We start from the raw sequence: 24,510 nt of genomic DNA on the forward strand, positions 1-24,510 counted from the left end.
TCGATGGACTCATGGCTTTCCAGAATAAAGATAACATTTCCCAGCCTCCTTTACAAATAGGTGGAACTACTTGGGTAAGTCCTGACCCATTAAATGTAAGCAGAAATGTTGTGTGGGATTTCCAGGAAGGTTGTTGAAGAGGAACTGACTCATCTGGGAGAGACTTCTTTTGCTTTCTTCCCCACTGTTCCTGCTCACTGTCTGGAATTCAGCAGGAATGGCTGGAACTCCAGCAGCTATCTTGGGCTGTAAGGACAAGTGTCAAACCCTGGTGATGACAGACTGTAGAGCTGGAAGGATCTGTGGCCCCTCATCCTTAATTTTGTGAAGCCACCATGTGTGCAGGACTGCCAACCTGCAAACTTCTTTTATGAAGGATAGAAATAAACTTCCGCCCTTGTTTAAGTTGCTAAGTTATTTAAAGTTATTTTATTATCTTCCATATCACGCTGAAAGAAGTAATGAAAAGAACTTCTCAATGTCTTGATCTATAGCAGTGTTTGGTTTTTGCCTAAGAATGATAATAAAACATTTTACAATTCCAAAAAAATTGTGAGGAGAAATCACCTTAATAAAGTCAGAAACTCACACACAAACACACACACACACACACACACACACACACACACACACTTTTATTTCTGAGATAAACCATTACCATCTGTTAGGAAAGACTTTCCTGGTTCTCCAAATAGAACTGACAGCTCCCTCTTCTAGCTCCCCACCCCCAACTCAAATTTCTAAGGTGCTTAAAAAACCTTGTAACAACTTTGTTCACTGGCCTTGCTCCCATGTATCGATCTTCATGTGTATATTCGTTTACTCTTGAAAAGAATTTTGAAAACTTATGCTCTCCCTAAACTTTTTAGAATTGGTATCTAAAATTATGAATTTCAATGGTAACAAAAGATGTAGTAATGTCCTCTGTATTTGTAAATATTGTATTTTGATATAAAATCATTATGTTATTACTCTGTTATGTATTAAATGTATCTAAGGGAATTTAAATACCAATAGCATTTAATGCCCATTGAAATAAAACACACGAATAATTTATTCTTTGTCAGAAATTTTAAATTGATTTTTTCTCTCTAGAACTTATATTTCTATTCCATTTTTCCAGAGAATTTTATTTAATATATTGTTTTCTGTGTGAAATTCTTTTACTGTCAACCTAGCACATTTCTCTGCAACAAAAATAAGTATATAAATTGCAATTTTAACAAATTTTCCTACCATCAAGCTCTAAGCAGTAAATATGTTTCCAGCTTGAGTTTAGAATGCAATTTTTATTAGTAACTAACCCATCAAACTACATATATGTTACAAATTTGGAAAAAAATCATTTGCTTAAGAATAAAAATTTATTGGCAATGAATCCACATATGAGTGGCTGGGACAGTCAGAGTATCTCAATTCTAGCAGGCTTCCTTTAATATTTTTAGTTGTTCCTTTGGTATTTTTTTCACACTGAGGCAATATGCAATATCAGTGCAATTGGGATAATATGAAATATACATAATGTGTACGAGCTATGTCTTTCTTTTGTAAAGTGGGAACAGGGTGATTCTGAAAGAGGAATGGAAAAGTAGCACTGGCCTGCAAACACAGTCCAGGCAGGTCAGTTTAAGGACCTGAAAATGGATTCTGTTAGCACCATTCATGCCTGTGTCCCCCTGGAAAGTCTTTGTGTATCCCCGGGGGAACACATGCCTAGTCTGAAAACTGCTGCCAATCATGATTGCCATTGAGAGCAGGGAACATATTTTATTCATCTTTGTGCCCCAGCGCGTGGCACAGTGCCACTTAAATAAGTAAATATTTGTTGAATGGATACTGAGTAATTAATTTCTGAAACCTAAAAAGCGCAGTAGCTGCAAAATGAAGTAACTGCTAAAAGAAAAAGAGTCTTGTTAAATTTTTGGTCAGTAGCTGATAGAAGCCAGACTTGAGATCTTGTGTTGTGAAATCTTTAGACTTAGGCAAAAGCTGAAGAGGTTTTAAATTTATTATAGCAATGGGCTCCCTCCTACTGCTCATTCACAGACAACCAGGATCAAGTGAATGACTCCAGAAATAACATGTCAGATAGAACTTGTCCATTGCAAGATTAAAAAAAAAAGAGAAAATCATTATAATTGTTCAATCAATGCTTCTCATTCTTTATGGTGTACCCTTGACGTAGGGGAGCAAGAATGTAATAATCAGCAGGTAAGTGGACAGTGAGGGTACATGTCTTGACTCGGTGGTCTCCCTGGTCTTCGTGTGGTTGCCTTTCCTTGTCATATTTGCACTTCGGGTCTCTGAGTGTACTCACTGTTGCCCATAGTACTGATCTCTCAGTGTTACTGAGGTTCTGTCATTCTTGCTATGTACATTCATGCATCCATCATCCATCCATCCTTCCATCCATCATCCATCCATCCATCCATCCATCCATCCATCATCCATCCATCCTTCCATCCATCATCCATCCATCCATCCATCCATCCATCCATCCATCATCCATCCATCCATCCATCCATCATCCATCCATCCTTCCATCCATCATCCATCCATCCTTCCATCCATCATCCATCCATCCATCCATCCATCCATCCATAATCCATCCATCCTTCCATCCATCATCCATCCATTATTCATCCATCCTTCCATCCATCATCCATCCATCCATCCTTCCATCCATCATCCATCCATCCTTCCATCCATCATCCATCCTTCCATCCATCCATCCTTCCATCCATCCATCCATCCATCCATCCATCCATCCATCCATCCATCCACTTACTCATCCAGCAAACCTCCCACCACCCAGCAAGTATTCACGGAACACAAGGACTGTGCAGGACACTACCCGGAATGAGGTGGGCACCCAGGAGCTTGCAGACTGTGGGCAATATGAACATCTAATGAGGCAGTGGCAATGTAGGGAAACAAACACTGTGATAGAGGATGTAATAAAGGCTGTGACATCACATAGGATGGACATAGAAGATGGACTTTTAAAGAAAAGGAAGGCTTTCAGGAGGAAGATATGTCCAAATGGAGATAAAAAGGATGAGTGAGTTAGAGAGGAGTCAGAGTGTACAGGCAATGGAGAGGGGACATATTTCATTAAAATAGGCAGAAGGAAGAGCTTGTGTGTGAAGACTTGTAAGCAAGAGGACATTTTGTGTCTTCCTCCGCTGTTGTATGTTTTTTATCATTCGAAACGATCACTTTCTAATATACTACATATTTTACTCAGTAATTTTCTGTTTTCTCTAGTAGAAAGCAGGGATTTTTATTTGTTTTGTCCATCTTCTGTGTTCTCAGCACCTGGCATGTATTAAGCACTCAATGAATATTTGTTGGATGAATAAAGGAATGAGTGATCTGTTTGCGAATCTGAAAGTAGTTCAGGCTGAATGATGCATAGAGGCCTAGTTGAGTAATGGTGGGAACTGACGCTGGAAAGTGTAGCAGAGTCAGCTCATCACAGGGTTTGTAAACTGTTAAGACATTTAGATGGAATCCTGAGGGCAATGGGATTTTAAGCAGGCACGTATGGGTCCCATTTGAGTTGCAGGAAGCTTATTCTGGCTGCACAGTGGAGGAAGGGTTGGAGCCAGGCTAGGCTGAGGACAGACAAGATGATGAAGTTGGTACCTGCACTAGTGGTGGGGCTGGGATGTACTGGTATTTCATAGGGAATGGCCAGAGTGCCCTCCCTGACAGAGAGGTGGCTCTGCTCTTACAGACACATCTGGCTTTCATAGTGGCTCAAAGAGCAAGATCAGCAAAAGGTAGATTGAAAAGAGAAGAAAAGCATCAGGAATGCTCATGGAGATCTGAACAGAAGAGGAGATGATACCACTTGACTATCCGTTGACATCCTGGCGCTGTTCTGGAATCCCCCATTGGGTACCACCCCATCTGTCTATCTTTTAGAAGCATCAGTTCAGCAATTTCACATTATCCCCACCACAATGTGTTCTAGAGTCCAGGCTCTTCAGACTTGTAGTTTTAAGCATAATCTTTATCTTAAAGTTGAGAGAGTAAATATCCATTTTTGTGGAAACAAAACCTAATAGAATTTTAATTTGAAAAAAATAAAACCCTTCAAGTCCCTACAACAAAACCTCTATTTCTCTTTTGTATCTGAATTATCAAGTACTATTCATCCTAAGAACAAAACAATCCCTTTGTTCCTGAATAATAACACATCTGGCATTTAATAATCCACCAACACAGGTTTTCAAATTAAATCAAGAGTCTGTTTGTCAAAAAGAATCTGGCAGTGCAGATTTGCTATTAAACAAGGCAGCTTTAAACTGTTGGGCTTTTTTCCTATTTATGAGACACTTTCTTTGATTAAAATATTCAGGATGATGTTGATAAACTGAGTCTGGTGTACAACAACAATCAGAGTTAATTACATCTTTTAAACCAGTGGACACAGGAAGAAAAACAACAACAGGAATATAGTCTGTGTTTTCATATTTAATTGCTCATGAAACAGAGAAGCAATACTTCAGGAGATAATGAAGTGGCTGAGTTCTTCCCTAACAAGCCAAGTGGTCTCCTTGGTAACGCTGCAACAGCCCGAGTCTTGGAGGTCTCAGAGGAACTGAAGCTCCTTGAGTATTAAACGAGACCTTGGCCCTTGAAGAAACTACAGCACCTGCCACGTTTACTGCCTGTTGGAAGATCGCTCTCTTTTGTTTGATCTACATTTGCCCAAGTCACTGCTCTGAAAGCAAGAAGCCTGGACATCAGTTGTTGTCCAAGGGGCAGGCCTGTGTTCAGATCAGGGCCATGGACGTGCCACATGCCAGCCACCTCACCATGAACAGCAAAACTTTATAAAACAGAAAATCAAATTTGAGTCTCCCTTCTACAATTTTCATGATACTTGCCAAAACACCTTTGCTACTGCAATCGTGAGGTTATGTATAATCTCTGCAGCTTCTTGTTTGAGGAGAGGTCATAGAACCATGTGGAGGGACCATTTCTCCAGGTTCTGTCAACTTCATATTTATGGTTCAGAGTCATGAAGAGTAAAAAGTCGTGAAAAATGCTGAGCTCCTCTAAATACTTGTGATAAGTGACTAAGAAAAATGATTATAAACTTTTGCAAGACAGTATAAAATGTAACAAATATAATGTTTCATGAAACAATTAATTATTATTTTATTCATTAGGTTGCTCTGTCACCAGTTAATATATAGTTGGACTCTATCAAGAGGAATTAAATTTTACACTGAACTGAAAGTGATTCCTTTTGCAATTATAATAATCAGTACCGTATCTGATTTAATGCTGACTTACCCAACTGCTGAGCCCATATGTGTGTGGGGGGCGTTGCAGGGAGGGACACAAGATCCATTTTGGGTTCTAGCTCTCACGTGCTCCTTTCCCTGTCAGTCCACCACGGACACCTGGAGTGCTTCCAGTCTGATTTGAGAGGTGCCAGGTGGAAGTGCCTTTATCACCTTCATGTTGAACTTGGGTTGGCAGTTCAGCTACGTAGTGAGTCCGGCCCAGACAGCAGACAATGGGGGAGAGCCCTCTGACCTGGCCTTCACTCTGGCTGCTCTGGCTTTCTCTTTATCTCAGAGCAGAAGCACAGGCTGAGCGTTATGCAATGATCTTATTTATTAGAACTAAAAGAGCACAGCCAACAAAAGGCGGGAGAGGAAGCCCTCTTCCATTTTATCTCATTGTAGTAAGTCTGGATTGTAGCAGTCACGCACAGGGTGTTCTCAAAGCTACATAATTCCAGGCATATCCTTGCTATTGTATTCTCATTAACCAAGTGTGTGTGCATGTCACGCGGGGCGGCCTGTGGGGTCTCTGGTCCCGCTCCCCACATAAGAACGCAGGACATGGTGAGGCCAAAAAGGAACACCCACGGAGCCCTAAGTAGGGGAGTCATATCACTATATTCTCACCGGCGGCATCCGCCTCTCTGCAATCTGCTCTTGCTAGCCCCATTCTCTGCTAGCATAGCTACAGCAGTTATATTAGTGGCCAATGGCTTACGGGTTACAGCTGACGGCCAACTAGCCACAGCTGATGGCCATCCAATCACAGTTGATGGCCATTTACTACCTGAACCAGCACCTTTCCATGTGAGTCCAAGAGCCTGGAAACTGCACTCCTGGCTCTGTCCCCACAGTGCATGTATAATTTTTGTATTTATATATACACAAAAATTTTTGTAAATATATACATATATATATACTTATACTCACAGTATAGTATGTAACATATAGTATGTATTATACATATATGTATATATTTTCACTCATAACCATGGTTCTCAGTACTTTCTGATTCTATAACTCATTTTAAAATATGAGTGTAAGTTATGGATCCTCTCCATAGAAAAATGTGCATAGGTACATCCTCTTAAAATCTGCTTATAATTTCCTGAAAGCTCATTCATGTCTCACCAACAGGCCTTTGGTAAGGTAAAAAGCTACATTTCCAAAGATTTTTAAATATCATGTGTTGTTAACGGTCTCGCTCAGCTTATATATTATGTAACATGATTTTTTTTTTCTCCTGGAAATGGAAAACCTGAAGAGTTTTACCAGTTTCTCATCTACAACTTGCTGCAGAGTGAAGATTTCCTGACTCCGGTAACATTCTGTACAGCTAATCTACAGTTTCTACAAAAGAGAGGATATCCATTTCATCATCGTATGCCCAAGACACTGATCTGAGAGCAGGGGCCGTTCATGGCGGGACTGTGCTAAAGACCATAGGGATCATCCATTTTCAGTCATTCTGGAGTTGCGGTTTTAATCCCCAAAGCACACTGGCTAGTGCCATCAGCTCTGCTACCCAAAATGTTATACTTCAAGGCTCACTTTTCACCATTCTTCATCCATGAGGTTTGTGTTTTTTCTTTTCCTCCCCAAACCATTTGCAGAATCAATTTCTGTCTTCCCGTCCCATTTTGTTTGTCGTGTATTTAGCGAAGTCTCTCCCACTTTATGCCACTTGTCTTTAATCCTCTTGTCTCCCTCCCTGCAGTAGGAGGACCCTGAGGAGAACTTGTTTCCTGCACACAGGAGGTGATTAATATGAGTTTGAGAGGCAGTAGGTATAGTGCTTAGGGACTTCGTCTCTGGAGACAATGGACCTGAGTCCTAAGCCCAGCTTGGCCATTAATTAGCTATTTATTTTGGGGAAAAACACTTGCATTTCCTAAGTATCAATGTTCATCTTTCTGTAAAGTCGGTATGACAATAGGACCCACCTAACTGGGCTACTGTGAAGATTAAATGATATAACACATTAAAAGCATTTAGCTCAGCATTTGAATCATAGTAAGTGTTGAATGAAGGTTAGCTATATAATTTGTTGAACTGAATTCTACGGAGAATTTATCTTTTTGGAGTTCCTTCAGATAGTAAACATTAGTATATAGTCAAATGCTGGCATTATAAACTTTTTGGACAACATTGAAATTTTATATTATTTTCAAGTCCTCCTAACAATTTTTACTTTTAATATGTAAAGTCCCTATTGGCTGATAAAAGTTTCATCTTTTATCCTAGCCAACTCCAGAATATTGGAAGTAACTTGATGATACTGTGTGATACTGGTTTGCCTTCCACACGTTTCTATAACATAAAGACATAGATCTCTAGCTTCTAAGAGATACTAAGGCCAGTTGAACAGGGGAACTGGTAAAGACAATATCTTAAAAGTGGTTTTGAGTCCTATATCCCCATTTCTCTCTAGTCATTATCAAAATGATGCTTCTCTTTCCTATCAAAGATCAGGCCAGACAATTCAGATGCTGGTATATTTACTGCTAGAAAAAAACATTGTAGTAACATCTTTGGATACAAAGAACAACATGGGTATTTACCCTTCAAAGACTTTTTGAAAAGGTATATCCATTAGGTTGGTGCAAAAGTAATTGCGGTTTTTGTATTTATTTTTAACCTTTTAAACCACAATTACTTTTGCACCAACTTAATATGTGAATATTTTTACCTAATTCCTCAAACCTTTTTCAAGCTGAGATGAAGTTTTCTTGGATTTTGCCCATTTTGAGCATATGTCTTTGAACGTTTGAGGGCCAAGATCATATTTTATTCATTTATGCACTTCTTGATCCTAGTATGTCATCTGATATAATAAATAGTTGTAATAAATAATGTAATAAATAGTTGCTGATTAAAAATATACAAGACTATATGTTGCATTGAAAAGTCTGCAGAATTTGGTTATATTGGAATGCTAATTTTTAACAAAGATTAAAATAGAAACTATTAAAAGTTATTTGTCTTCAAAGGTTTGAGTAGGAATCTATTTTTTGGAGAACATTTTAATATCTAAAGAAGATAGATTGGAGTGTTTTTCTTTTGAGAGTCAATTTTTGTTAATAAGCATTGAGTACTTATTCATTATTGATGAAATTCTACAATTTCTTGTTTTAATGTTTTTAACATCTGGCATATTTCTTTCTGACTTCATGTCTAAATGTGAATTCATTATGTGTTTTATATATACTACATGTCAAAGTACAGTTTTATGACCCTCATTTTTATGTACAAATTAGCTAGTAGCAGTAGATACTCTCTTAAACTCCATTGCTATGATTAATTTGATGATGGGAAATTAGAATTATGTAAGCATTTACATTATTTGGGAATGAATCAAGTAGCGAATCTTGCTGATTGATTTTCTTTGTCTAATAAAAGACAATTGAAAAATTGATAGGAATAGAAAATCTACTTGGGGCTCTCGGTCTAGTCATTCATTTTTTCCCCCTAGTCAAATGTCTATGTTTTTCTCAAGCAATAAATTTAGCTTCTGAGATAGTGTAGAAAGTTTACTTTTAGTTTTTATTTATCTTTGTTTAGTTTTTAGTTCATCACCAAAAGACTTTCTCAGTTCTGTCATCGTGTCCCCTCTATATGGTCATATCTAGCTCAGCTTTGGGTGTTGGCTGACAGTCCAAGAAAGCCCAGTGCTGAAGTACATACCAGGTAGAGCCATAAACCTTGGAGCACCATTTCCTACCTATGCCAAAAGCTAATCAACTGGATGGAGAAAGGCTTTTAAAAATTTTCCAAGTGTGCTTTATTGGAAATCAATGTATCCTCAAGCTGCAAGATCTTGCATAATACAGCTGTTTTATGGGGATCTATCAGGAATTGAATTTTTTCAAAAGATCTACTAAAACTGAGGTCAGTAATTCCTTTGTATGCAGTGATTTTGTGAATAACAATGAAAGGTCTCCAAAGAATCACGTTGAAAATTCTGAGAGTAATTCATTTATGATATCTGAAACAATAGCATAGGTAAAAGTTCTCCAGGTCAACCTACTCATCTTGCTGAACTATTTTATAACAATGAAGTATGCTATTGTCTTTGATAACATAGCTCTGACTCAGAGACAATACATTCAGAAATGGCCCTAGAGACATAAGCCTGAATTAGGATTGCATCTGGCAACTATCATTTATAGAAACCCTACAAGGACTGGCTTCAACTAGCCATTATATATGAGATAGTTTCCAGGGAAACAGATGTCCTCAGACCACCAGAGAGTAAGCTCAGAGATCCTGCTTGACTTCAAATAATTTCAAACCTGTGCTGGAGCAAATTGAATTCCTTGGATATCCTTGTAAACTAATTAAATCTTTCTTGGGGGATATCCTGGACCTATTTCAAACTGATGCTCTTTGGCTGTGGTCCTCACGGAGGATGACCCTGAATGAAGTTGTCTCCAAGGGTGAGATTCAGGCTCCAGCACTGGGCCTAAGGCAGTCGGCTGTACAGTGTCTGGCTCAGTGTTCAGCTCTCTTACCTGATATAGGTTGGCGAGGTGGTGGTTAGTTTTGATCAGAAATGGCTGGTTCACCCCTGGATGGTCAACATCATGAGCCGCTGCAGCCAGCAGTCCAAGCATGATGTCCAGAGGTGTGAGGAAGCTGGCGAGCTGTTAAAAAAATCAAATTGGGAGATTGATGGGTGTGTGTTCACAAACAGGTTAGCATTTGTTTTGGCTAAATCAAGTGGAATGAATCATCACAACATGGTTCAGGCCTTTCATCTAGACCTTTACTCCCTGAAGCAGTGAATGAGGTGATAGTCACATGGAATGACAAGGAAAGAGAAAAAACTGGGAAGTAATTAAGTGAGTCAAAGTGTGTAGGTCATTCAGGTAGCCTCCCCTTCCTACTGCCACTGTTTCCTTTTGTTGTTGTGGGGTTGGTGCCTCTCAGCAATACTGTTCGATGGTGGACAGGGAGAAGGCAGAGTCTGAAATCAATCTTGCTCCTAGAGAAAGCTATAAATGAAGGAAAAAGTTGAAACCGAAGTGATGGACACATTTAAAAAATCATTTATGTATTTCAAGCACTTACTATATTGTTGCCACTTCAACAATAGTGGCTGAATTCAAGTGTGGGCTGAATTGTAACATTTGCATATTTCTTCAATGTGTAGTCATAGTAAAGGAACCTGTAAGAATAGGTCTTTTTTTTTTTTTTTTTTTTTTGGTTAGCTGGGAAAATAAGGAGGGTAATGGGAATCTGGTACTAACTTTAAATATACAACTGTGTGATATATTACAATTTTTAGACTACTTAGAAGTTATAAAACAAAACCAGTAATGTTTTTAAACTATTTTATATGGATAAGGCATCTACCCAGTTTTGTCTTGGGAATGCCTGTCTGGCATCTGTATAGTCAGTGGTTGATAGTAAAACTGATTGAACTAAACAGAGTCTTGGACTGGGATATTGTTTTCCAAAAACCTTAGGAAAACTCATCTTATATGTTATTTATACCAACTAACTTTTATATGGCTAAGAAATGACTCGATTTTGAGTAATAAGCATGATGACTATGTTTTTAATTTTGGATTGGTTTATCACATCAAAGCAAGCTTGAGCCTTGAGGAGTTTTGATTCTGTCAATGAAAAACCATGAGGTGGGAGACTTTTCCCAGAAAAGTTCAGTGGTGGTACCATTTGTGACAAAGTTCCAAGGCAAACAGCTAGATCCTGAAACTGTGAAGATATCTAAGATGGAAATTGTTGTAGAGAGCATTGTTTTTGTCTTAATGCAGCTTTGAAAAATACACAAATGATGAAAGGAAGCCTCAGAAAGTATACTTTCTCTTTCATGAGTGCTGTATGATTTTCAGAGTTTGATACTGGAACTTCAATAGAAACAATTTGTGTTCACATTGTGTTCACATGCCTAACACAGTTATTCTGATATGTTGGGTGATTTGGGATGAGAAGGTGGTTAGCTGGCATTTCCAGATGGTTGAGGAGGCACAGGGTCTTGCCTTACCTTTGGCTCCTTCAGGTAGCAGTGCATGGCTTGGGTGACATCAGCTGCGTGAACAGCATTGTGATATGGGTTTTGGCTGTGGTAATCTTCTTGAACCATGACTAGGAGGTAAATAGATAACTCAGTCAGCTAATACCAAAACAGGAAGGGCATACTAGCTCAGATTTATGAGGGTTCCTTTTGCTTAAAAATATCAGTGTCTCCAAAATGTGCAGCCTGGGGATTCTTTAAAAAATGAACGTGGTTTATAAGGCCTGGCAGTTCTCCTGATCTGTTTCTGGTGGAGAGGAGGGGGAGGGCAGATGGGAGAAAGGCTAGAAGGATTCGTGAGGCCCTGGGGAACCCTCACCACTCTCATAAATCACTCCTGTCTGGCATTCGTGAAGGCTTTCATTCATAGGAGAAAATGAATATGTAGGAAAAGGACAACTTTATTTCACACTGTAGTTTAATTATTTAAGTTTGTTACCATTTATGTATAATATGCCATAAAAGAGTCCTAGTAGCATCAGACTTCTGATATCCAAAGATGGATTTATCACTTGAATAACAAATATTGACCAAAGCAAATCTGGGACTACTTCAGGCAGAAGTCCAAGGTACTACGCTGATCCAATTGAGGACTCCTTGGTTTTATTTCTACCTTATTCAGATTAACTGATCATCTTTCATGCCTTTCTAATCTGAGGACCAGAGTGCTCTTGGAACCAAACATAGACATAAGCAAGGCAACTTTGGTTTGCTGTTTACAGAAGCCACAGCCTGCTTCAGCTAGTAACTAAGGCAATGCTTAGGATGCAATATAATCAGAGGTAGAGAATGTCCAGATGTGCAAGTAGGGCCACATTTTCTCGGTCCATGCTATGAATTTGGCTCTGGATTCTGGTGTTATTTCTATTATCAAATCTTTACATTCTTTACAGTACACTGGCTGCAAACACATGTCTGAAATATCTGTATTCGTCCCCTTTAGATAAATCAAAATTATTTGGTCTTATTCATGGTCATTACTCTGCTCAAGATATCTAAATTCAATTAGCTGGAGTTATCTATATTTCTGAAAATGAGCCACATCATGGTTTGTTTCAAAAATTTTCGTTGTGACACGTATACCTTTTATTCAGCAGGTTTATTTTACAATTATATTTAAACTCCAGCTCTTATTTGTATTGGGCAAGTTACTTAACTACAAGTTTCCTTCTCTATAAAATGGGGATAACAATAGCCCCAATCTCAAACGGCTACTGAAAGCATTAAATGTGTTAATAGATGCAAGCCCTTAAAAGAGTTCCCAGCATATTTAAGCACCATATAAGCCTGATTGTTCCTGCTGCTACTTTTGCTATCATTGTCGCTGTTACTATTTTACTCCTGATGGCATCAAGTCAGCTTTCCAATTCAAAGCACAGCCATGGGGTAAGTCAAAGACACCAAAAACATGCTGAAGTTATTTTCTGATTAAAAGTGTGTCCTGGATCATTCACTGGCAGATAAATAAGAATGAATATAAAGCCAAATGAGAACTGGGGCTGCCTTTGATAGAGAGTAGTGGTGGTGTTGAGTGGAAAGATGGCGTCCTTTCAAGTCAGAGAGATCTGGGCTTCGATTGAGGCTCTGCCAATTATAAGTTGTTGACCTTGAGCAAACTACAAAACCTCTTTGCACCTCTCCATAACTGGGGGCTGAATAGTGGTGATAATGCCCAACTTGCCCACTGGTGGTTATAATGCAGGGTTATTGAAATAGTGAGAAATAGCATAACAACTGGATCCTGCATGTAGTGGGTACTGCATAAATGGTAGTTCTTATTATTTAAAAAAAAATTATTGAAGATTTTCAACAACTCATGTCCAGAGTGGAATGATTTGAGGCACACCGTTCTGAGGTTTTTGTTGATATGTGAGCAGATAAGTAACACAATTCTTGATGGTTTTTGTATATAACCTTTACCAGCTGCAAACATAACTCATCAAGTAAAGATTTTTTTCAGTGATTTAAATGGGTAAACTATATTTTAAAATTAACATGAGATAATTTAAGACTAATTTGAGGTCTTCATCTACCATGTTATGGTTCTTGCCACTTTATAGTAAATAATATTATGGACTTCCATTATTCTTGGGAAGGAGATAGGAATATGAAAAAAAAGACTTACCTAAAAACCTGTGTAAGGTCACCATATCTAACTTGAAATGGTGAATGAGTCCATGGGTGTTGAAGAGGTGGCACAGCAGTGTTACCAGGCTATTTCCTATAGGAAAACAGTCACCAAAACAGTTAAAACAAACTCATTTTCATCACCATTAAAATATCAAGATTGACAATAGGATCCAAAGTTTCTGTGAAAGTTTTCCGATAAGATCATTTCTTTTCCCCTTTAGATTTGAAATTATTCAAGTACAAAGGATATTATTACAAGGTTTTCTCCTACTGTACAAGTAAAATTAGCTCAGATCCTCTCCCTATACCAAAGACAATGAAAATGTTAAGAGTTACAGGAGTCTGTTTGCCGTGTGTGTGTGTGTATGTGTGTGTGTGTGTGTGTGTGTGTGTAGGTGTGTGTGTGTGTGTTTGTATGGATATTTTTTAAAGACACAGTTTGATGGTCACTTGAAATGTGTCTTTTAAGTTGCTTCCAATTGGTTCTCATATTTACACGGCCACCATATTCCTTAATAGTCATAGTCTTTACTTCCTATGGAAAAATCACCCACGATGAGATTTGACTATGACTTATTTTATAACTCAAGCCAGCAGGGATGCAAAATTGAAGCTACAATAACTTGTAAGCATTCAAAGTTTAATGATTTTGAATTTTAAAAAATTATAGTTTATAAAAGGCTCTGAAATGGCCCAAGAAGATGACTGGATGTCTTAAATGGAAAGTTAGGTGGTGGCTAAACACACTCTTGCAGGGTACCTGATTCTATGTGTTTCTGCATATTGCACTGTTTGAGCTATTTCACAACAAGCTGTAGACAATGGATAGCATTGCAAGTGATTCTTGTCCATATACATGCAAATGAAATTAGTCAGGTGGAAATACAATTGATTTCCCCCTCCCAGTTTTGCAGCTATTTATAAATTTATTTTCGCATTTCTCACTGTGTGTGTGTGTGTGTGTGTGTGTGTGTGTGTGTATGTGGCTCTTTGAATTCTCCTTTGAACTAGTTGTAGCATTTTACTGAATCTCTAACTAATTGATTAAATAACATTTTTGATGTGCTCTTTTCATATTTTTACAAAGATTCTGATTATACTCTCTTTTAACAAATTCTTTTGTTCACAGTTAATTTCATTCACAGTACCCATTTCTCAGTTGATTTGAGCAAAGGGAAATACACGATTAAAAAGTCCATCCCTAGATGGTCTAGTTAGCTTTCCACAGTGTAAAGCTCAGTTTCATGGTCTTAGGCTATGTCTCTTTCCACTGTATGTTGTTTGCCAAGTAACAGAATGGTGGGAAACCATCTGTAATGACTTAAAGCACGAGCTGGATAGATGGTGGGACATACAAAGGTTAGCATTAAATGTGATGTCTTTCATTGGCTCCCTAAGCTTATCAGCATTTGTTTAATGGGCAGATGAAAATATAATAGTCTTTTATTATTCTCTTAAAAGAAGCTTACAAGGAAGAAAAATTTAAAAAGTGAAACCAATCAGAATATCTACTTTTCCCTTCAGCCACAGCTTAAACTTTTATACTCTTATCTTCAGCAATTCTTTTCTGCTGATGATGCCAAACATATCTGAACAATACCTGCAACAGGGCAGGTTTGACTCACTTACTGAAAATGCACAAACACCTGGCCTGTAAGAGTCAGGACTGATCAGATGAGCTTTTGTGTTTCTAAATTTCATCAACTAACAATGAACTTCCTCCTTTTGGTTGCGGCCAAAGTATTCTGCAAGGACAGAATCTAATCTGTGCTTCCCAAATTCCTTTGGGATTATCAAGGCCAGAAGGAAATGTTTTAAGATTCTAAGGTCAAATTCAATCCTTATTCTTGATCTGAACTAATTTTCCTTTGCCCTAGTCCTTCTTCAGTGGCTGGAGACTTACGAAAGTGAGGAAAGAAAGAAAAAGGAATAACACTGTTTAGAAATAAATTTTGTTTTCATGAAATTCATCCTATGTTATGGTGTATATTTTAGTGAGAATTCTTTTGATGACTTACCATTTGTCAAGCGATCAAACAAGAAAATGTCAAAATCCCACATTCCCACTTTGGAGAGCATATGCTGAAAAGGCAAACAAAAAAAACAGCACTCAATTGAATCATACCAGAGACTCTGAACATTTACTTTGAGACAGTGAATTCAACAATTAAAAAGTCAAAAATAGTAGCATATGACTAATTATGTACAACTGTACAACTACAAAATATTTGTAGTGAAACAAATATTTTACTCTACTTGGTGATAAAAAAGTGTTAAATGGAAAGACTCAGGAATCAGACTTCCTGGGCTAAGGGCGGCCACATCTCTTACTGGCTGTGGTAACTTGGGCAAGTTCCTTAACCACTCTATACCTCAGTTTTGTAATTTGAAAAAAGCGGCTGATCTGATTACCTCAGAAGGTTGTTGTGAAGATTAAAAAGGTAATATATATATATATGTATATATATATATATATATAAACATATATATATACATATATATATAAAGATAAATATATGTAATATAAGTGCTTAAAACTATGCTTGTACATACATAGTAAGCACACACGTTAGATATCTATTAAAATTGTAGTTCAGCAAAGTCTCTACATCACAAAGTAGTTTTCACTTAAGGGAGAGGTTTACAACAAATTTTTTAAAAAATGAAGTCAAAATGATTGTCGAGCACATTACTCTGCTAAATGTGGACACATTATGAAATTAACCACTGTAATAAGAAACTGAAGAGTGAGCAATTGAAAATATTCGGAAATTTAAAGTCCTACTGTCCAATATAGACTAATTATCCTATTTTTCTTTTTTAAAATACCCCATGCCTCCACTCAGAGCCAGTTCTCCTTCCATCACCATGTATTTGACCCCCTTTAGCCTCTTCTACCATTCCTGCTCCCCCTCACCCTCTGGTAACCACTAAACTGTCCTCTGTGTCTATAAGTTTTTGTTTCTTTGTCTGCCTTGTTCCTTTGTTACTTTCAGTTTTATATCCCACATGTGAATGAAGTCATATGGTTCTCAACTTTTTCTGTCTGACTTATTTAGCTTAGCATAATAATCTCAAGATCCATCCATGTTGTTGCCAATGGCAGCATTTCATCTTTTCTATGGCAGAGTATGTAGACGATGTATTATAAAAATGTATACTTGAAATCACTGTAATTTTACTAACCACTGTCACTCCAATAAATTTAATAAAAAAAAAAAAAGTAGCATGAGGGCGTTCCTTGAAAAAAATACCCCATGCCTAGAGTTAGACACAAAGTTCCAGTTGCTGATCCATCCTCACTATAGCTCCTGCAATTGAGCCTTCCTCTCGTCTCACGGCCACTGCTTCTGGTAAGGACCAGCTCACGCTCCTCTACCTGCCCCTGAATGGCTTCTTTGTGTCTTATGATAATATCCAAAGGCCTCGTCATGGCACACGAAGACTTTCACAACAGAAAAATGGAGGGGTAAGAGGTTATTCGTGAGGTCTAGACTGAGTGAGCATTTTATCGAAGTCATACAAATCTAAAGGCAGAGACAGGGCTTGATCTCTGATAACCTGAATTCTGGTCTGCTGTTCTTTCTATATCTCAATATTGCCTTTCTTGAGAGGTGGCTGTTTAGAGGGGAAGGCACCACTGGGAGTGCTCTGTCATTGATGCTCCAGTGCTAGGAGCTTAGTCTTGCTCTCCTCTAACCAAACAAACGAATAAGTAAACAAACATTTACTTAATCTCAGGTCTTGGGTTGTTAGAAGGAGTGATGTTTTTTTTTTCTTTTGTAGAGCTAATATTGGGAATTAGTTCTTCTGGCATTACTTGCTGCTTATTTTTTAATAGAATATATTAATAGTATATGTTTCTTTATAGTATATGGACAGCATAATATTACTTAGCATGTAAACTGTAAGATACTACCTTTAATTTTTGTTTAAACTGAGGCAGTTGATTCCTGAAATTTAAATTCTTTTGGCAGTTTGAGCTAGAGATACCCTGTGAGCTCTGTTTTTAGATTGTCACATGTTAATTTCTACCCTAAGTTGGGCCCATGAATTGTAAAAATAATTGCAAAATTAGTAAAAATTATTTGAATGAATTAAAATTTATAAAAAGTATAAAGCACCATATTGATAGCCCAAAGTGGAATTAAGAGTTGGTAATGATTGGGTTACTTTCAGTGAAGCTATTACAATGAGATAAGTCAATGGGTTAAAAATTTAGTTATTGTCTCATTAGTAATCAATCAGTCCAAAAGTTTACTTAGTGTTCTGTAAATATGATTTGCACATTTATAAATAGCTAGGCATGAATATATGAAAATAGCAAGGCATGAATATATTAAGCATGACAACATGCTTTACCTCCTTTAATCTCTGCATCACCCATACAAGGTATGTGTTTCTATTAACTTCACTTTATATTTGAGGGGAAAGTCCAGACATGTTGAGTAACTGGCGAGAGTCACAGAGCATCTCAGTGGTAAAGGTAGGACTCAAACCTGGGTGCTATCAGTGGAGGCACGTGCCCTCCTCCACTGCCTGCTGTGATGTGACAGAGGGGTAGTTAGCTCACCCTTGCTTGTCCAAGATAGTCTTCATCCAGTAGGTGGAGAGAGGCTTGTGGTATAATTCCACGAAGCAGCCTTGATGCATGGAAGTATCTCTGAAAGCTTAGCAGTCTTTTCACCTTTTTCTTGGTACCAATTTCCCCTGAGTGAGTTGTATCTGTGAAAGTAATCAAGTTCCAAGTTATATATTTGAAAAGCTCTATTTTCTTCACTATATAAAAATGCAATGTATTACAAAGGAGAGAAATTTTAAAGATACTCTCAATGCTTCTTAAACATAGTCTACTTAATTCGATGTTTGAAATTGTTGTAGAACAATAATTGATATTATATATTACATGTGTTAAAATTGTTGAGATATTTCCAAATGTAATTTTGGAAGACATAAAGTACATGCATTAAAAACTTCATGTTCTTATTAATGATGTGGATATACTTAGTAAGTGAAATCTGCATACTTTGGCATGCGTTTAAAGGAACAGTTAAGCTTTTTTTTCTGCTATATTGGAACGGAGGGTCCAAAATTTAGATCAGTTTCTTAATCTATACTCTAGTCTGATCAAATTCTTCTCCTGAATTGGAAGAGTTGAGAATACACTAGCTTAGACACGAGGAAATGTTCCCTAATGTCCCAGGAATATCGGTGGCAAAGGAATCCATAATCTCAACATAAAACTGACCTACATGAAGCAGAGAGGGTGTTTCTTTCTAATGGAGTATATTCTCTTTTTGCTGGTGGCCATAAAAGTCTGATTCTATCAGTAGAGATATTTTAATGCTCACGTCACATGTACCTTTCAAAACTTGACTGTTGATATCGTGATGACTGTCCAGAAATAACCCAAGCACATTATTTGAATGCCTGTCATGGTATATCTTGTCTCAGCTGCAATTCTATGAATCACTCTAGGGCCATGTAAGTGACATCTGCTGCCAATTTTGGATCTGGAGTCAACTGAACGGAACTCAAAATTACAATGGATGCCAGAAGCAGAGGAAACAATAGACAAGGGTCTCCTTAGCAAGGTGGCATGCCCCAATGACAGTGAGTAACCAATGTCAGTTCATTTCTTATGCATGCAAAGGCTTAATGCAGAGCAGACAAAACCTACTGTTCTCTGGAAATGCTGCTTGATTAAAATTCCTTTTATTTTAAAGTGGATCTAGATTTCATTTGTGGAAAGAGGCAAGTGAGTACATATGGAGATAGGCATACAACTGAAGTAGGTGTTTAGGCACACACCAATATAAAGAATATTAGCAATATTAAGTAGTCCCCCCATCCCCATCTGCAGTTTCGCTTTCCATGGTTTCCATAACCCGTAGTTAACTGGTGTTCAAAAATATTAAGTGGAAAATTCCAGAAATAAACAATTTATAAGCTTTGAGTTGCACACTATTCTGAGTAGTGTGATGAAATCTCTCGCTGTCCAGTCCATCCTATCCAGGGCGTAAGTCATCCCTTTGTCCAGAGTCTACGTGCTGCATGTGCTCCCTGCCCGGTAGTCTCTTAGTAGCCATCTCGGTTATCAGACTATTGAGGTATCGCAGTGCTTTTGCTTAAGTAACCCTTATTTTACTTAATAATGGCCCCAAAATACAAGAGTGAAACTGGCAATTTGGACATACCAAAGAGATACTGTAAAGTGCTTCCTTTCGGAGAAAAGATGAAAGTACTTGACTTAATAAGCATTGTATCATCCCACATTATTATAAGACAAAGAAGGATGAGTACAATACAATAAGATAATTTGAGAGACCATATTCATACTTATGTTTATTATAACATGCTGTTATAATGATTTTATTATTATTAGTTATTAATCTCTTACTGTGCCTAATTTATAAATTAAAGCTTATCACAGGTATGTATGAATAGGAAAGAACATAGTATATATAGGATTTGGTATTATCCACAGTTTCAGGCATTCACTGGGGGTCTTGGAACAGATAAGGGGGACTACTGTATATGTGGACTCAATTCTACTGGTGAGTCCTCACTAGTTTCTACCAGTTTATCAAATAAAATTACAGGAGCAAGTGGTTCATTCATTTATTTAACAAATATTTTGAGTGTGACTAAGTTACAGGCACTGATCTACACAGTACTTGGTGAGATCCTTAAGCTCTAGATCTCCCTGTGAACAAAACAAAGATCCCTGTCCTTATGAAGCTTACATTCTAGCAAAGAAAGACAGACAATAAGCAATAAACATAAAAAGGAAGTAATTTATAAAAATGTGTAAGAAGGTGATGAGGGCAAAAGTTAAAAAAAAAAAAGGAAAGCAGGGAATGAGGGATTAGGATTCTATGCTGGGGTTGTCAGGGTTGGCCTCATTAGAGGGTACAATTTTATCAGAACTTGAAGTAGATGAAGGAGCTGGCCAAGCAGATATCTGGGGAAATGCCTTCCATACAGAGCAATCAGCACCAATAACCCTAGAGTGGGAAACATGCCTAGCATGCTGGCAGCAGGAATTCTGTGTAGGAGGAAACAAGAGAAAAAAGGAAGAGAGAAGAGAGAGGAGACCTTAGAGCAACGGGGGCATAAGAATTATACAGGGCCCGGTAGGCTATTGCAACAGCTTGGACTCTACTCTGAGTGAAACGTGGGACACTGCGAAGTTTTGAGCAGAAGGGTGATATGATCATGCTTACATTTAAAAAGGTCATCCTGGCTTCTGTGTTGAGAACAGATTATAGGAACAAGTTTTGATGCAGTGAGACCTGTTATGAGGCTATTGAAATAACTGGCAAGAAATGATGGCTGCTCAGACCATGGGGGGGGGGGGGGAAGTGCAATGGAGAGGGTAGTGAAGAGATTCCGAATATATTTTGGGAGCCTCCATGTTTTGGGCCTGAGTAACCAGGATAATGGACCTGAGATGAGAAAGGCTACAGGTGCAGCAGGTGTGGGATGGATTTCAGTTTTGCAAATGTTGAATTTGGAAGTCTATTGGAAATTCAGGTGAAGATGTCAAATAGAAATAGTGGATATAAAATCCAGAGCTTGAGGGAGAAGACTGAGTTAGAGATACGAACTTAGGAGTTGTCAGATGAGATTACTTAGGGAGTATGTGTAGACACAGACAAGAAAAGCATCCAAATCTGAGTTCTGTAGTGCTTCAGCTTTAAAAGGTGTGGAGAAGAGTAGAAAAGATCAAAAGAGACTGAGGAGTGCCCAGCGGGATAGGAAAAAAAAAAAGAGAGAGAGAGAGTAACGTTGCTTGGAAGCCTAGGGAAGACAATATTGCAAGGAGGAAGGTGTGACCCTCCAGGTCACAAATGATGCTAGGTAATAGATCAAGTACAATAAAGACTCAGGCTTGACCCTGGGTGTATAAATCTGTCAAAATTCATTTAACTATGCACTCAAAATAGCACATTTTATTGTATGCTTAGAAGCAAAAACACCATACTAGACAAGCATATCAAGCATTCTGATTTTGTGTTTTCAATACAATTTCTCACTAAAGGGAACCTGACCACCTTGGTGAAATGGCTGACTGGGGCAGGCAAAGTACAAAATGAACTATAACTTCTTGTTATACCAGAAAATAAGGGAGACCTAACAAATAATAGGATCATTTAAAAATGACAGAACAGACAACTCGAAGGACAAATATGGGGAAATGTGAGCTTCAAAATAGCTAATGGAGGAATGGACCTTAAAACATTGACTGAAAGAAGAATCCATAAGTCCTTACTGGTAGTAATCAAGTAAGTAAGTAAATAAATAAAGAGAAGGGAAAGCTCTTCCTTGCAGAGAGTGCCAACCAATAATGTAGATTAAACAATAGAGTTAGAAAATTAACCACTTTCTAACCTTTGTAGTAATAACCAATTCAGTCCAGAATCTTCAATGGATACTAAAATTAAGTGAAAGGTTAAAAAGCAACAGAATAATTACATTGTATCAAAGTATCTTCTCAGAGATGACTTATTCATTAGAAAGGAAAAATGGGTAATATTTTAGTGGACAAATGTAGAAGGGGCACCATCTTCACTAAGTAATCAAAGTTAACATGAACAATGGAGGAACTGATAGATTTCCTACACTTCCTGATGTAATGTTCGAACACAACATTGCCTATGTACTGTTCCCGCCCCAAATACGCATGACCTCAATAAAAGGGAAACATCAGTTGAAGGATACAACAAAGCAATAGACCTTTTCTTAAAAAGTGTCAGTGTCATGAAAGACAAAGCCTCAGGTGTTGTTTCATAATCGTGGATACCAGATATAGTGCACTAAATGCAACGCATGACCCTGAATGGGATCCTGGATCAGAAAAATATTTCCATAACTGATATGATTAGGACAATTTGTGAAATGTGTATATGGATTTAAATATGAGTTACATATCGTATACTCAGACATGAGTTGCATACAATAAATGCAGATGATAAGAAATGATAATTTCTATTCACTAAAATTATCACTTTGACAATTAGTAAAATATTACTAACATAATGATGCTATGAGCTAAGAATATTAAGTTTAGATTCTTTTGTCCTTAAACCAAACAGGAAAACACAAGTTTCTCTCCTTCTCTACTTACTTTTTTCACCCTGTAGTTGTAGTCAAACAGGCAACAAACAGTCCACCAACGTGACAGTACATAGATCTCTTGATCTTTATTTAAATTTTTTATATTTCTTGGCCTTAATTTTTACTTAAAAAATATTGTGTGAAACATTGATACAATTATGAAGTGATCCACCGGATAAGTTCTAGTACCCGTTTGACACTATTCATAGTTTTTATATTATTGACTATATACCCTATACCGTACTTGACATCCCCGTGACTCTTTTGTAACCACAAATTGGGCTTCTTAATCCTTTCACCTTTCTCACCCTCGTCATCCCCCTCCTATTTAGCAACCATCAGTTTGTTCTCTGTATCTATGAGTCAGTTTCTGTTTTGTTTGTTTGTTTATTTTGTTCTTTAGACTCCACATGTAAGTGAGATCATATGGTATATGTCTTTCTCAGTTCGACTTACTTCACTTAGCATAATATCCTCTAGGACCAGCTAAATTTTATAGATAGCACAACTAAATTCAGCTTGTGAAAAATGAAAAGATTTCATTCTTTTTTATGGCAGAGTAATATTCTGTTGTGTATGTATACCACAATTTCTTTGTCCAATCGTCTGTTGATGGATATTTCAGCTGTTTACGTATCTTGGCTATTGTGCTGCAGTAAACATAGGGATGCATATATCTTTTTGAATTGAAACTAATACAGAATAATACTGAACATCAACTATCATTAAAAAAATAGTCACGGGGATATATAGTACCGCATAGGGAATAGAGTCAATAATATTGTAATAATTATGTACAATGTCAGGTGGGTAATAGACTTATTGGGGTTATCACTTTGTGAGGAATATAAATATCTAATCTCTCTGTTCTTTTGTATACCTGAAACTAATAAAAAATAAAACGAAATATAAAAAAAAATGTGTTAAAATCTGATGTATCTTGATAACTGAGTTATTTGGCACCCTCTTAAATTTTGAGCCTGAGATAAGTGCCTCATCCTCTCACCCTAGTTCTGGCCCTGTCACATCTTTGGATCATAAGCTCAGATAATGTAAAAAACATTCAATAATAAAATAAATCTCATAGTTAATTTTTCATGGTAACCTGTCAGTTAAAAAGATTTAGTATGTACTGTCATTCACTGTGAGGGTGTTCAAAGTTTTGGAACAAATTAGTTATAATGATGTGTATTTTTTATTTGTGCAATTTCAAACTTACTGTCTGAGATGGGTAGGTAGATATCTGACTAGTTGCAGTATTAATTGGTGGCCAATATTTTCTAAAATACCAAGGCAAGCCATGACAATGCCATTTAGCACTTCTATGTAGGTATTCTTTAATCAATAAGAAAATAATTCAGAAGTGATGTTAGATAGCCATTTTTGAAAACAAGGGGGCGGCCCGGTGGCGCAGGCGGTTGGAGCTCCGTGCTCCTAACTCCGAAGGCTGCGGGTTCGATTCCCACATGGGCCAGTGGGCTCTCAACAACAAAACAACAAAAAGAAAAAAAAAAAAAAAGAAAACAAGAAGGCTTAATTTTCTTATTTGAGGACATGCATAAAGCTAAATGAAAAAAATATCATCAAGGTAGCTCTCTAGAGGGTAAGAATATTCAATAACACAAGACAAATCAATTTATTTAAAACAATATTAATACTTTATTTATAAACTGTCATTTAGGGAGCACCATGCGCTATGAGAGATAATGAAAAGCTAGCATATAAGAAGCTGAAAGTACAGTTGGGAGAATCCATATGGGGAATAACCTGTGAAGGAATCACCATGCTGTGTAATAATCCCAAATACTGCTTTTTGAAGAGTTGAAATGTGTTATATAATTACTGAATAAGATCTGACAGATTTGTTTCAAAAAGGACTTTTAGTGAATAGCTAGTATATTTACTTTGATAATTAGA

The 24,510-nt window shown here is 37.4% G+C and overlaps 1 protein-coding gene across 2 annotated transcripts in view; it reads right to left on the reverse strand.

Annotated features, from left to right (window-relative positions):
• The window catches only part of PDE7B (phosphodiesterase 7B), a 290,443-nt gene that overhangs the window by 21,111 nt on the left and 244,822 nt on the right, over window positions 1–24,510 (reverse strand). For both annotated transcript variants that reach the window (XM_081044492.1, XM_081044491.1), the window contains 5 exons: window positions 18,047–18,198; window positions 15,492–15,555; window positions 13,469–13,564; window positions 11,314–11,414; window positions 9,818–9,949 (listed from right to left, as the gene is read on the reverse strand). In XM_081044492.1, the coding sequence (XP_080900618.1) occupies window positions 9,818–9,949; window positions 11,314–11,414; window positions 13,469–13,564; window positions 15,492–15,555; window positions 18,047–18,198 (545 nt within the window). The remainder of the gene's footprint in view (window positions 1–9,817; window positions 9,950–11,313; window positions 11,415–13,468; window positions 13,565–15,491; window positions 15,556–18,046; window positions 18,199–24,510) is intronic.

This window comes from Rhinolophus hipposideros (assembly GCF_964194185.1).
Source record: "Rhinolophus hipposideros genome assembly, chromosome: 3".
Classification (NCBI taxonomy): Eukaryota; Metazoa; Chordata; class Mammalia; order Chiroptera; family Rhinolophidae; genus Rhinolophus; species Rhinolophus hipposideros.